At 49.1% G+C, this 13,748-nt stretch overlaps 1 protein-coding gene across 7 annotated transcripts in view; it reads right to left on the bottom strand.

Moving 5' to 3' along the window:
• Positions 1 to 13,748, bottom strand: part of TBC1D14 (TBC1 domain family member 14) — a 101,527-nt gene that overhangs the window by 57,361 nt on the left and 30,418 nt on the right. The window contains exon 1 of one of the 7 annotated variants that reach the window (XM_060148765.1): positions 6,182 to 6,349. The exons of the other annotated variants lie outside the window; for them this stretch is intronic. Coding sequence (XP_060004748.1) covers positions 6,182 to 6,246 — 65 coding nt within the window. The 5' untranslated portion in view covers positions 6,247 to 6,349. Of the gene's footprint in view, positions 1 to 6,181; positions 6,350 to 13,748 lie in introns of those variants that run through there. 7 annotated transcript variants of the gene reach the window in all.

Below are 13,748 nucleotides of genomic sequence, written 5' to 3'. Positions count from 1 at the left end.
GATCCACTAACGGCTAACATTTTGCTAAAGAGGAGTTGCCTCTGAGGAAGGGAACTGGGTGCAAGGGACAAAAGGTGAGGAAACCAAACGCACCCAGAAAGGGGAGGGGCCAGGAGTGAGAGGTAGGCCTCCCAAAGGACCCTGACCTTACTCTGGAGGGACGTGAGTTGCTGAGGGTCTAGAGGGGTAACAGTAGAGAACCGCTCAGAAGGGACTGGGTACGGGGAAACTCAAAAGAAGCCTGGGCTTTGTGATCTGGGAGGCTGGGTGTAAACGGTGGTGCTATTCGCTGAGACCAACCAGCAGGAGGTGAACCAAGGGGAACAGAAACCTTGGCTTCTCTGCCCACTGCTAAGGCTACATAAGTTCACACAAATGTAGTGCAGATAAAGTTTATCAAAAATCAAAGTTGTGGGACTCCCCTGGCGGTCCAGTGGTTAAGACTCCACGCTTCCAGTGCAGGGGGCGCAGGTTCGATCCCTGGTCGGGGAACTAAGATCCCACATGCCGCATGGCGAGGCCAAAAAAATCAGAGTTGCAGAATTCTTTTTAGCATAAGAGCTTAAGCTATACATAACAGGCCACGACTCTTGAAAGGTCTGTAAAAGGTATCTTTGGATGTATTACTTTTTGTGAAGTTGCAGTCACCACACGTACCAGGAGCTCTGAGCACAAAGGAATCCGTCCCCAGCTTCAGCTGCTGTGCCGTCTGCGGCCCTGGCGCAGGCACAGGGAGTGGGGAAGCCCACCAGAAAACGGTTCCGGCCGCCGGCTCCCCTTCCAGGTCGAGGGTCATGGAGAGCCTGGCATGGAGCTGGCTGCCGGGCCCAGGAGCCAGGTGGCCCCAGGGACCCGCCTCTGCCCATCACACGACCCAACCCCACTCCGGGGGCCAGGTGCAGTGCGAGAACACGGGCGGCGGGGCGAGCCGTCCCTTCGGCACCTGTGCTGCCTTCCTGACTGGGTCTCAGAGGAGCCCTCAGGGACGCCCGCAAGTGCGGAGGCTCCTCCCCAGTCCAGGAGGGCCCAGAGGGAAGACGCGTCTGTGGATACCTCGGGAGGCCCCCGCGTGAGCTGTGTGACCACAGCCTCGGCCCAAGCCCGGCCCTCAGATGCCTAAGAGCGCTCTCGTGCTCCTGGGGAAGGCAGTGGTCACAGCCGCCGTCCCTGACACTTCACCAGGTGGCAGAACACGGGGGCTGTGTGACTGAAGCAAGTCCTCTTACTGAACACAGGTTACTCTGCAAAGCCTTGCCTGTCTGCCTGCCACCAGCCCAGCCCCCAGGCCTGGGCTCCCACACCAGCAGTTTCTAGAGCACTCACCAAGTTATTCTGTGTTTGTTGGAGCTACTCTGTCTGCTCCCCTCTCCACACACCTTTCCCCTGGGGTGGGGTGGCCCAGGCGGCAGGGCAGAGTCATCTCTGCATCCCCAGCGCTCTATCCAGCATGTGTCTGCTGGCAAATGGAGCAGCCAGCATAGGTGTCTGCAGGGGACGCGAGGAGGCAGGGTGGGAGCCGCCCCAAGGCCAGCGGGGGCCACCTCCAAGGGTGGGGCACACGCATGGGCACCCTCAAGGCAGGGCTCAAGGCAAGAGAGACGTATCTGGACAAATCAAAGCCCAGGACTGAGAATTACACAGAGGTAGCCTCTGAGCAGGGGCAGGAGTCCCCCTGGAAAGGAGGGGCAGTGGAAGGCGGGGGGCTGGGAGAGGCCGGGGCAGGGGGTGGCAGAGGACAGCACGGCAAGCTGGCTCCTGGGGGGAAGGAAGCCAGCGGGGGGTGATGGCTCCGGGGGAGCACCTGAGCACCGTGCCAAGGAGGCGATGAGAACCGGGCACCCCAGTAAAGGGCCCTTCGGTGCGAGGGCTAAACCCCTTCGCCATAAGGAAAGCAAGCACTTCCTCTATTGGCCGCGCTAGGGGCCTCGGCTGATGGCCTCAATTCGGTCTCCGACTGAAGGGCAAAAACAACATGGAAGTGGAGGAGACTCTTACCTGCACCTGAAGGGAATCAGACCACCAAGGGCTAATAAAGAACCCGTGCCGCTCCTGGATACGTCCCCTGTCTGCAATCCACAGGGCACAATGACAATCTTACCAAGACTGTCCACGTGGAGGTTCCCTGAGAGCCACCCAGGACTCCAGGCGATGAATCCTGCCCCACCTACCTGCACACATGCGGACACAAGCACAGCAACCTGGCACCCCTCACCCCACCTACCTACACACACACACACACACACGCGAGCGTGCGCGTGTGCGGGAGAGGGCATGGCCTAACTCCTCACTCGCCCCCTTCTTCCAAGCGGCCACTCAAACCCACTCAAATCCACTCAAATCCACTCAAATCCACTCAAATCCACTCAAACCCACTCAAACCCACTCAAACCCACTCAAACCCACTCAAATCCACTCAAACCCACTCAAACCCACTCAAACCCACCCTCCCACAGCTGGCACCGGAAGCACCTGAAGACTCTTCCGAAGACAGAGGACAAGCACGTCTCCCAAGAGGCTGACCGTGGCGACTAAGCCTCCAGCAACCCTGCCCCGGAAGCACCCCCTACAGGCAGGGGGCCAGAGTGCAGATGCCTCTCAACAACCCACCAGGCCTCATTCATTCAGCGAATACTCTCTGACGGCCTCAACTATACTGAACAGAAAAGGCAGCCTTATGTGCTTAGAAACCTTCGGCCTCTCCTCAGGCTAACGGCAAACCGCTCGGCCCGATGGCTATGGTCTGGCCGCCCCCTCGGGCCCGGGCCTTTAAGGGCCTGTGGTCCCTGTCCCTTGGGCACGGCTCCGTGACCCAACAAGCCCTGGGCACCTGCAGAACTCCAACACCATCTCTTCACACAGCGGCCGGGGCCGTCTCTTGAAAGCACGGATGGACCACGCAGCCCCGGCCCCAAATCCCTTCAGTGGCTTCCAGCTGCTCGCGGCACCGTCACACATGCTGTTCCCTCTGCCCTCGAAGTGCTCCTGAAAGAGGAGCCAGGAGTGCCTGCCTCACGGGGGGTCGTGAGGATTAACGAGGCGCTGGACCCCGCAGGCCGTGCACAGGCACTGGCATGCACGCTTGGCCACCAAAACTCCGCCTGGGGACTGAGCGCTGGCGAGCAGGGAGTGACCGCCCCCAGGCTCAACGCCCTTCAGCCGAGCCAGCCCTCTGCACCCGAAGGCGAGGCTTCAAGAACTGCGGGCTGAAGGAAGGTGACCTAGGAGGCTCCGGCTCCACCTCAGGAAACACGCTTTGGGGGCTGCCACATCCAACTGCAAGGGAAGAGCCTCATCCTGAAAGCCTGAGGGAGGCAAGAAGAAGGAGCCATCCCTGGCATCTACCCCAGGGCTTTCTGCAAAATATTTATTCCTGTCTCAATACGCACCAACTCAGAGGACAAGATATGGGACACCGGTGACAAAGCAGCGTTCGACATACAGTGCGTCAGGTCCTGCCAGCTCCCCCATGAGGCTGGATGCTCACAGGCACCGTGGACGCCATGCCACAAGACACCAGCGCCATCAGATTTAGGAGCCAGCTTGCTTACTGACGTTTAGCTGGGACGAGGTGGACCTGTAGGATCCCAGCCCTCAACAGGAAGAGTCAGGCGTGAGCCTGCTCACATCCTGACCACACCTTCCCTTTTCTCAACCTCCTCTGCACTCGAAGTCACCAGGATCCTTACTGCTGCAGGCTTGTCCCCTGTGCCCCACTGACAGGAGGTACAGGCAAAAGGCGGCTGAGTGTGAGTGGGGAAAGCAACACCTGGAGACCTGAACGCCCCTCACCTTCTGACAAAAGGTTTGGCCCTGTGCTGACCAACACCAGAGCCGCTAGCCACACGCGGCCACTGACCACTTGAAGGGTGCACATGTTGAAATGATGTATTGGCTTAGAAAAGATTTTCTTTCAAGTGTCACTGAAAGACTGCAACAGCCCCAGGGTTCATGATCTACTCATAGGCAGGCTTAAAGGATCAGGGGAGCCTTGAAGCTTATACAATTTGGGGAATCCTCTTTAAAGAAAGAAAAACTCATTAGGTACAAGTGAGAGGTCCTGAAGGTTAAGTATCGTTAACGTTGTCATAAACCCAATTATATGTCTTTGGCTTCTGAAACCTGGGACGAGTGTCGCAGCGGCTGCCGGTGCTCACAGGTGATGAAACTCCAGCAGGTGAAACTCCAGCACCAACTTATGTCCAACGTTCCATGTCTCTGTTTTTAGACAAGTGATCGTAGAGCCAAAAAACCAATAATACCCTTTCTTCGTAGGTGTTGTGAGGCCGAGGTTGTCACCTTCACCTCCACCCCGCACGAACTTAACTTTCCCAAGTTACTGAAGCCAAAAGAAGGCGATTCCAGGAGCAATTAAAAATGCTCGCTGACAGGGCTTCCCTGGTGGCGCAGTGGTTGAGAGTCCGCCTGCCGATGCAGGGGATGCGGGTTCGTGCCCCGGTCCGGGAAGATCCCACATGCCGCGGAGCGGCTGGGCCCGTGGGCCATGGCCGCTGAGCCTGCGCGTCCGGAGCCTGTGCTCCGCAACGGGAGAGGCCACAGCAGTGAGGGGCAAAATGCTCGCTGACAAGATTATGAGGTGTTAGACCTGGGTCCCTGTGCTCGCGAACATCGAGGTGCGGTGAGTGCGCTGATAGCAGTGTGGGCCCTCCAGCAGGCACTCAAGTACATTCCTAGATACTATTGACCTGTGATTTTGTCTTCTGTCACCAGAATGTAAAGTCCACGAGGGTGTATGCTGTCTCTTCTATTTACTGTGGTGCCTCTAGTGTCTGGAACAGTTCCTGGCATATAGGAAAAGACTCAAACTTACTGAATGTATGCTTTTTTCAGGGAATTTTCATAAAGATTACATGAGAATTATCCCCGCCCATTTAAAATAGGAGAAGCTAGGATTCAGAGAGATTGAGGAGTCCTGCCCAGAGAGACACAGCTAAACGGCACAGAGCGAGGCCACTCCCTGGCAGGTGTGGAGTCAGGGCTGTCCCAGAAGACAGAGGACAGCTGGGATGGAAGGACGTGATCCTCCCTGACCTGGTGGAGCAGGTTCCACAAGCCAGCGGCACTCCTCAGGGGTTTCTCAAAACTTCTCAGAGTCTTAAGAAATAAACCTCTAAAGTCCTCCTCCTTCAAGACAACGTACGCTTGAACTCCCGTTTGTAATTCAGTAATTACTTGGGGCTTCTTGCCCTCCCCTCCTGTCTCATTAACAAACTGTTAGCAAATCCTGCTTCCAAAGCAATCAGAAACAAGCAGAAACACCAGCTGCCCCGAGAACTCCCTGGCCCAGATGGGTATCTTCTCCACCACTTCCTGCATCACAGATCACCTGTCAGGCACTGGTCCTGCACCAAGCACTTCTAGTGTATCTTATGCGTGAAACAACCCTACAAGAAAGGTATTATAGTTACTACCACACAGACGGGACACAGGCTTGGTGAGGTTAAGCAATTTGCTCCTCAAGGGACATATCAATCGTGACGCTCATCTGAGGCAGAGAAGGGAAAAATCTCCACTGATTGCACTAAAGTTCCACCTCATAGGTATTTTTTCCAGACGTCCACCCCTCAAAAACTGACACGCTCCACTGCCACATATACTTACGCTGCACCTCTGACTCCGCTCTGAAAACGCAAGGGGAAGAGGCTAGCTCACTTCAACTGCCACAGAAACACCAAAGATAAAACAGCATTCTGCAAAGCAAACCTCCTGTGTGATAAAATTCTCCCTCCCCTGTGGGAAATAGGAAGTGAGTAAGAAAGACACGGAGGCGTTATTACTGCGATCAAAATCATTGTGCCAAAAATTCCTAGTTCCACACACAACTAAAAGTACCCGGAGTCTCTCCTCTTTCAGAAAATGTTACCCAAGTAGCATCTGACGCTAAACATTTAATCCCCTAAAAACAGGGATAACACACAAGGGAGGGGGGCGCGGGCAGTGAGCACGGATGTAAACACAGGCCCGAGAACTCGGGCACACACACACAGCAGACCCTTGCTGGATCAGACCCATTTTAAACTGAGGAATATCCAAAGAAACAACTCTGCCCCATGGTGGGGTGGGCAGGCTAAATCATGTTAAATCCTCCATAACGTGGTAGAAACCTTGCTCCAGTTAAGTCTCCAATTACAAAAGCAAGAAAGGCAAGACCGCAACCACAAACCTGTCCATTAACAGGAGCGCAGGGGAGCAGGCCATCACGTCTACGGCAAGCACCCGGGTCTGCATGGCCAGCCACAGAGGCGCTGACCCTCCCCTGGAAACATTCCTGCCCAACTGGGGCCACAGTCCCAGGAAACACTACGGGCGCCCTTCCAAGCCCTGCTCCACACCGCACCGTCTGGAAGACTGAGGCATGCAGGGCGGAGCGGGCCAGCTGGAAAGGCAGGCAGTGCGGGTAGGCTCTGACTCCTAACTAATCACAGGGAGGGAGGGTGTGGGGAGTCTGGGAAGCAAAGCTGAGTGACCGGGTTCCTGGGCCCCAGCACAGCTCTGCTCCCGCATCTCAGCACCCTGCCGAGACCCAGAGCCACACCACGCCAGGATAGGCGAACGACCACCAAACCCACGGCCACTGCTGGCCAAGAGGCAAGGCAAAATGTATCTGGAACCACTGTGAGCTACTCCTTTGGGCCAGGCCCCGCACTTTGTGAAGAAGCAACCAAGTATTTAGGTGAGTCACAAACACGGCCACATAAATCTCTGTCCAAATACCTGCATTAGAACCATCACTACGGGATTCTCCCTCCATGACTTCAAGTAGGGTTCAAAAATTTTAAAGGACAAGATCTGACTAACAACTTCAAGGTCTATGGAACTGATCTATTCTAAATCCACAAGAAGATACTATAGGTCGGCTGGCCCTTGGGGCAAGCATCGTTCAATTACGTGTCAACAATTAGCCCATGGTAATACAATCCTCCAGGCGCCTTGGCCAGGGTCCTCTTTCTAATAATCGGCTCCACCGTCCCTTTAAAAAAAAAAAAAAAAAATCTGTCGGCGTGTCTGCAACGTTTGAAACTACACAAAGAAAAGTCTGACTGGAGACAGTCATTAGATGGACATCTCTGGCAAGAGGAGGCGGTGAGGACCAAAGAGGGAAATTTTACTTCTACATTACAAATATCTGTATTGCTTTTTAAAAAAAATCAAACGTTGGCAACTAAAAAGAAAAGACAATCAAATATGGGAGGTAAGAGGGCACAAGAGTGGTACTGAGCACGTAGCCTGTGCCAGGCCCTGAGACCGGTGAACAAAACCGACAGAAGTCCTGCCCCAGGGCAGCTGACACTAACGCACATACTCTAACAATGCGGGGGACCCCAAAGTGGGGTGTCTGGACCAGAGGCAGCATTACCTGGGAGCTGGCTAGAAATACCAATTCTTGAGCCCCATCCAGACCTACTGAATCAGAAACTCTGGGGTAGGGCCCAGCAACCTCTGTTTAACGAGCCCTCCAGGTGGCTCTGATGCTGCTCAAGTTCGAGAAGCGCACTGTTCTGGACGATGTTTATATGCTTAAAATTCCTGCTGTCCTACTTAAAACTTCTGGTCAAATTCCTCACTGCCCAAGGAGCCAAACCGACCTTCCTCGTTCTGGCTCATCAGCAGCTCAGGGTGAGCGCAGAGTCATCACTGACAAAGTGACCACAACAACAGAGGAGTCAGCCACCCCCAACGCACGGCCCCCGCCTTTCTTCGGCTTCATCTTCGGTCTTTCTCGGGATGCTTTCTTTTCTCCTACACTACAGGAGAAACTACAGCTTCATGTCCCTACATGCTTCCAAATTTTTCCTCAACCTGCGGTATTCATGTTTTATAATTATACCTCAGCAAAAAATTTCCAAAAATATCCTTAATTTTAAAACTCACAGAGAAAACTCAGGTCCAGATGGTCTCACTGGTGAATTCTTCCAAACGTTTAAGGAAGAAACACACACACTCTTCCAGAGAACAAACCTTTTAATCCCCACACACCCCCTCCCCAAAGCAAATTTATTAGGTCACTCAATGGATACATTTATAGGTATTAGTCACCAAGAAAAAAAACAGGGCTTTCTGATGCTCCTTCAAGGATCATTTGACACGGAGTGTGTGTGTGTGTGTGTGTGTGTGTGTGTGTGTGTGTGTGTGTGTGTGTGTGTGTGTGTGTGTGTGTGTGTGCGCACGCACGTGTGTGTATACTTTTTAAAATTCCCATGAAGCTTTTAATTATTTTTTAAAATTCATATACAATAAAACTGACTTTTTGGTGTACAGGTCTATGAGTTTTAACACACTGGTCAGTTCGTTTAACCACCAGAGAAAAATCTTACAGAAACTCTTTGAGAAAACAGAAGAAAGAACATTCCTCAACCCGTTTTATAAGGTCAGCATAATCTTGATACCAAAACTTGTCAAGGACATTATAAGAAAGGAAAATTACAGGCTACACTCTTATGAATACAGAAAAATTTTTTAAAAACACAAAATATTAGCAAATCAAATCCAATAACAGATATAAAGGATGATCTATCAAGAACAAGTTGGGATTATTCTAAGAATGCAAAGTTAGCTTACTTAACATTAGAAAAATATGTTATTCACCACATAAACAAAATAAAGGAGAAAACACATATAACCATCAATAGATGCAGGAAAAAAGCATTTGATAAATGCAACATATTCATGATTTTTTTAAATCATAAAACTAGGAATAAAAGGGAACTTCCTTATTAATCTGGTAAAAATATTTATTATAAAGTAAGATATCTGATAAAAGGTATCTTACCGCAAAAATCACACTTAATGAGGAAATGGTGAAAACTTTCCCAGAGACCAGCACCACACAAGGCTTTCTGCCAGCACCACTTCAATTTAGCACTGTATGGGAGTTCCTAGTCATGCAATAAGGCAAGAAAACTAAATAAAAGGTATAAGAATTGGAAAGAAACAAAACTCATCCACAGACAGCATGATTTTCTACAGAGAAAACCCAAAAGAATCCATAAACTATCAGAACACCTGAATTTAGCAAGATCATGGGATTCAAGGTCTACACACAAAAATTAACTCCACTTCCAACTAACGTTTATAAAATGACATTTTAAAAACCATCAAAAAATAACAAATATCCTCGAATAAATTTAATGAAAGAAACACAGGACCTTTACATTAAAAAAAACTATAAAGTACTGTGGAGAAATTTTTAAAAACCTAAATAAATGGAAAGACATACCATATTCAGAGATCAGATGTCTTCATATAGTAAAAAATGACCAACAGATTCAATGTAAACCCAAACAAAACCACAGCAGATTTTTTGTGGTAATTGCCAAATTGATTTTAAAATTTACATGGAAATGAAAAGGACCTAGAATAACCAAAACAATGTTAAAGAAGAACAAAGTAGGAGGACTTACTCTATAGCTATTAAGACTTATTATATAGTAATAGTAATTAAAAGAACATTAGTGAGAGGACAAATAGATGATGGAACATATACAGTCACCTGATTTATTTCAAAGGCTCAGTGGGATGGACAATCTTTACAATAAATAAACATCAACCACTCACTACCTCACACTATAACAGAAAATTAATTCCGACAGATCATGGATCTAGTCTGTAATGACAAAACAAAGCTTCTAGAAGATAACACAGAATTTCTTAAACAGAACACAAAAGGCACTAACCATAAAAAGAAAAATTCTATAAAGCAGAATTCATTACCATTAAGAACTTTTGTTAGTTAAGAAAACAAAAGTTTAAAACATTAAGAGAATAAAAAGGTAAGCCATAGTGCAGGAGAAGATATTGCAATACATATGTCTCACAAAGGACTCGCCTCCTGAATACAGAAAGTACACCTACAAATCAGTAAGACAACCCCAGACAGGCAGGTCACAAAGGAAGGTGCCACATCGTCAATATGATATAAAAAAGTACAGCAAATTATTAGTCATCAGAGAAATGTAAATTAAAACCAAATACCCTTACCCTATTATCAGAATGGCAAAAAGAAAAGAAACAGAAAATTGAAAATTGCTAGTCCAAGTATATACTGGTACGACCACACTGGAAAACCACTTAGCAGTGTCCACTAAAGCAGACCCAGCAATTCCACCTGAGGTATATGTGCACCAAAAGACATTACGATTCGCATTCTCCCCAGTGGTCAGAAGCGAAACAAATCAAACATCCATCCACAGGAGAACATAAAGAGATATATTTGTTCAACTGAAAACTACACAGAATGAAAGAAAACAAATACTGCCGCCACACAGTGACCACCTGGGTGAACCTGAGACAAGGTTGAGCAAAGAAAGCCAGATGCAAAAGTATATGCTGGGACCTAGAGACTGTCATACAGAGTGAAGTAAGTCAGAAAGAGAAAAACAAATACTGCATGCTAACACGTATATATGGAATCTAAAAAAAAAACAATACATGGTTCTAAAGAACCTAGGGGCAGGACAGGGATAAAGACGCAGACGTAGAGAATGGACTTGAGGACACGGGGAGGGGGAAGGGTAAGCTGGGACGAAGTGAGAGAGAGGCATGGTCATATATATACTCCCAAATGTAAAATAGCTAGCTAGTGGGAAGCAGCCGCATAGCACAGGGAGATCAGCTCGGTGCTTTGTGACCACCTAGAGGGGTGGGGTAGGGAGGGTGAGAGGGAGGGAGACGCAAGAGGGAAGAGATATGGGAATATATGTATATGTTTAGCTGATTCACTTTGTTATAAAGCAGAAACTGACACACCATTGTAAAGCAATTATGCTCCAATAAAGATGTTAAAAAAAAAAAGTATATGCTGTATGACTCCATTTACCTGACATGCAAAAAAAGCAGAACTCATCCAGGGAGATGGAAGTCAAAACAATGGTTGCCCCTGGGGAGTGAGGTGCTGACCAGGAAGGGGTGTGACTGGGGGCACTGGGGATACTCTCCAGGACACATAAGAGAGGGCTCACATTGTCCATGTTCAACAAACACTAACAGCTCCAGCCACTCTCCTCTGGAGCCTTCCGGGCTGATGGGCCTCCTTCCTCCCGAGTCCCTCCTCTGTGCCCCCAAGAGCACTTTTACGTTGGTTTTACATTGATGTCTGACAGAGAGCTGGGGACTGTATGTTAGTTATTTATGCATCACCTCCCACTACATGGGGAGGGGTCCTTCTTGGTCTTTGTACCCCCAAGGCCTGGCATAAAACCTGCTGGATTGGGCTTCCCTGGTGGCGCAGTGGTTGAGAATCTGCCTGCCAATGCAGGGGACATGGGTTTGAGCCCTGGTCTGGGAAGTTCCTACATGCCGCGGAGCAACTAGGCCCGTGAGCCACAACTGCTGAGCCTGCGCATCTGGAGCTTGTGCTCCGCAACAAGAGAGGCCGCGATAGTGAGAGGCCCGCGCACCTCGATGAAGAGTGGACCCCGCTTGCCACAACTAGAGAAAGCCCTCGCACAGAAACAAAAACCCAACACAGCCATAAATTAATTAATTAATTAATTTTTTTTAAAAAACCTGCTGGATTTGCTGCATTAACAGGTAATTCATTAACTAACCCTGAAACGCACTCCCGCCTGTGCGCCTCTCACTGATAAGTCAGAGTGCAAAACAAAACCCACTGTTCTCCTGCGTCACGACCTCCTTGAAATCTCCTTTGAACGCTCCCAACATCTAAATACAGGAAGGAAAAATTAAATAGAGATGCCTTCTCTAACACCAGCTTAGGTTTTTACAAGGAGAGAAAGAGAAGGCAGGGTGAAAATGCCTATGTAATGTAGTACAGAACGTTGCTAAGGAAAAAAATACAAATTTATTCTTAATCTCCGACGGAATACTAAAGAAGAGAGGAAAAGCAGAGTTGCTAGTAATAGTCTGTAAGCATCACAAATCATAAGTGGTCTGGGGACCGCAGCGACAAGTTGAGAGAAGGGATGAAATGGCCGTGTTCTTTCCATTTTAGGGAACATAACGAATAAGATCTGCCCTGCGGCGGAAAGAGCAAACACAGGACTCAGCGTCAAGCAGATGTGGCCTCAGATCCCAGCTTCACAACAAGCTGCCTGACTTTGGGTAAGAAATGAACCTCTCAGTTTTCTCAGTGGAGCAGAGGCACCACCACTCAGTTACCTGGTTTGTGACTGTTATGTGTGCTTATCAGTAACACTAAAAGCATTCATTCATTACACAGGGCCAAGTATCTCATCTAATTTCATCTTGACCTGCGTCATACATGTTATTCTTTTCATTCGACAAATACACATTGAGCACTGATCATGTCCGAAGCTGTGACAAGTTCAGGGAATACAATCAATAACGACCAGAGACACAGGTCCCCATCCCCGACGGGCTTATGTGTGACTTTCAAGACGAGGAAATTCAGAGACATAACCTTGCCTAAGGTCACGCAGTAAACCGAAAGGCTTGGATTTGGACTTAAGCCACCAGTATTTTCCCCTGGTGGTTCTCAATCCTGGCTGCAAACTAGAATCACCTAGGGAGCTTTTGCAAAAATCCTAATGCCCAGCTCTCACCCCAAACCAATTAAAACTGATCTCTGAGGGCAGGGCCTGGACACTTTTTGTTTGTTTGTTTTTTAAGTTTCCCAAACAATTCTATTGTGCTGCAAAGGCTGAGAACTTTGCTCCTTAGCTAATAAATGTTCCCTTCCCATTCTATCTCGTTTCTTTAATTGATGCTTTAATCTACACATACAAATTTAAGATTAACTCCTTTCCAGCAGTTTCCATGAAGAGTGAATTACTTTTAGATTTTGCTTTAAACTATTCCAACAATTCTACTCACTAAAGTAAAACCAAACTGTGAACACCTGCCTTACAATGTAAACTTTTCTAGTATCTTCCAGTCTCCTCTGTTTCCACTGACCAGGCTACCTGGTCAGGTAGCTCTGGAGTTCACCTGGTGTGCCCTCTCCCTCCACTGCAGCATATCCAGGCCTTGTCCCCTGGATTTTCTGGAACCCAGCAGATCCCTATCTTTTCTCATGTGGAAAACGCTTAGCCCAGAGCGTACACGAAGCAGGCCCTGCCCGTGGGCATTAAACAAACCAGTCTCTTACATGCGGCTCCAGGGACAAGAGTCCATACTGTGCAATTGAACAGAACCAAGCCATGTTCTAATGTTCCAGGGCCAGTCAAGAACATTGACTGGACATCAGTTGGGCATCAGGGATGACAAAGACCCAGGCCCTGTCCCTGAGAGGCTCACAGTAAGAGCAAGACACAGAACAAAACTAGACTAAGCGAGGCTGTAGGAACAGAGAGCAGCATGCCAGGAGGAGGCTGCCTCTGCCCTGGCCACGCTGGGAAGGCTTCACAGAAGAGGTATCAGCTATGCTGGGCTGTAAGGCTGTGCAGAAATCGGCCAAGGGGACACAGAGCGGAGGGGAAGAGAGAATCTCAGGTAAAGGCAGGGCAGTGTGAACCAGCAATGCTGGGCTCAGAGCATTCAGTCCCATGAGCCAGAGCAAGGGCCCAGGAGAAGCAGAGGAGGAAACCAAAGGCACCTCTGCATTCTGTAGACCGAACGACCTGGAAGGACAAATCCTCCTAAACTTCAATTTACAGTAACCTGAGGCCGGAGCTACGAGCAATTCTAACAGTCCATCAGCTCTCGTTGAGAGTTTCCTCATTCATAAAACAGAGGCTGGACTTTCACTGCAGTAAACTTGCACCAAGGACAGAGGACTCCCAGAGGTTTGCCGTCATCACCTCAGGAGAAGG

The sequence above is a fragment of the Lagenorhynchus albirostris genome, chromosome 4, assembly GCF_949774975.1.
Source record: "Lagenorhynchus albirostris chromosome 4, mLagAlb1.1, whole genome shotgun sequence".
Taxonomy (NCBI): Eukaryota; Metazoa; Chordata; class Mammalia; order Artiodactyla; family Delphinidae; genus Lagenorhynchus; species Lagenorhynchus albirostris.
Note: the sequence above shows the minus strand (reverse complement) of the source record. Positions and strands in the feature narration are given on the sequence as shown.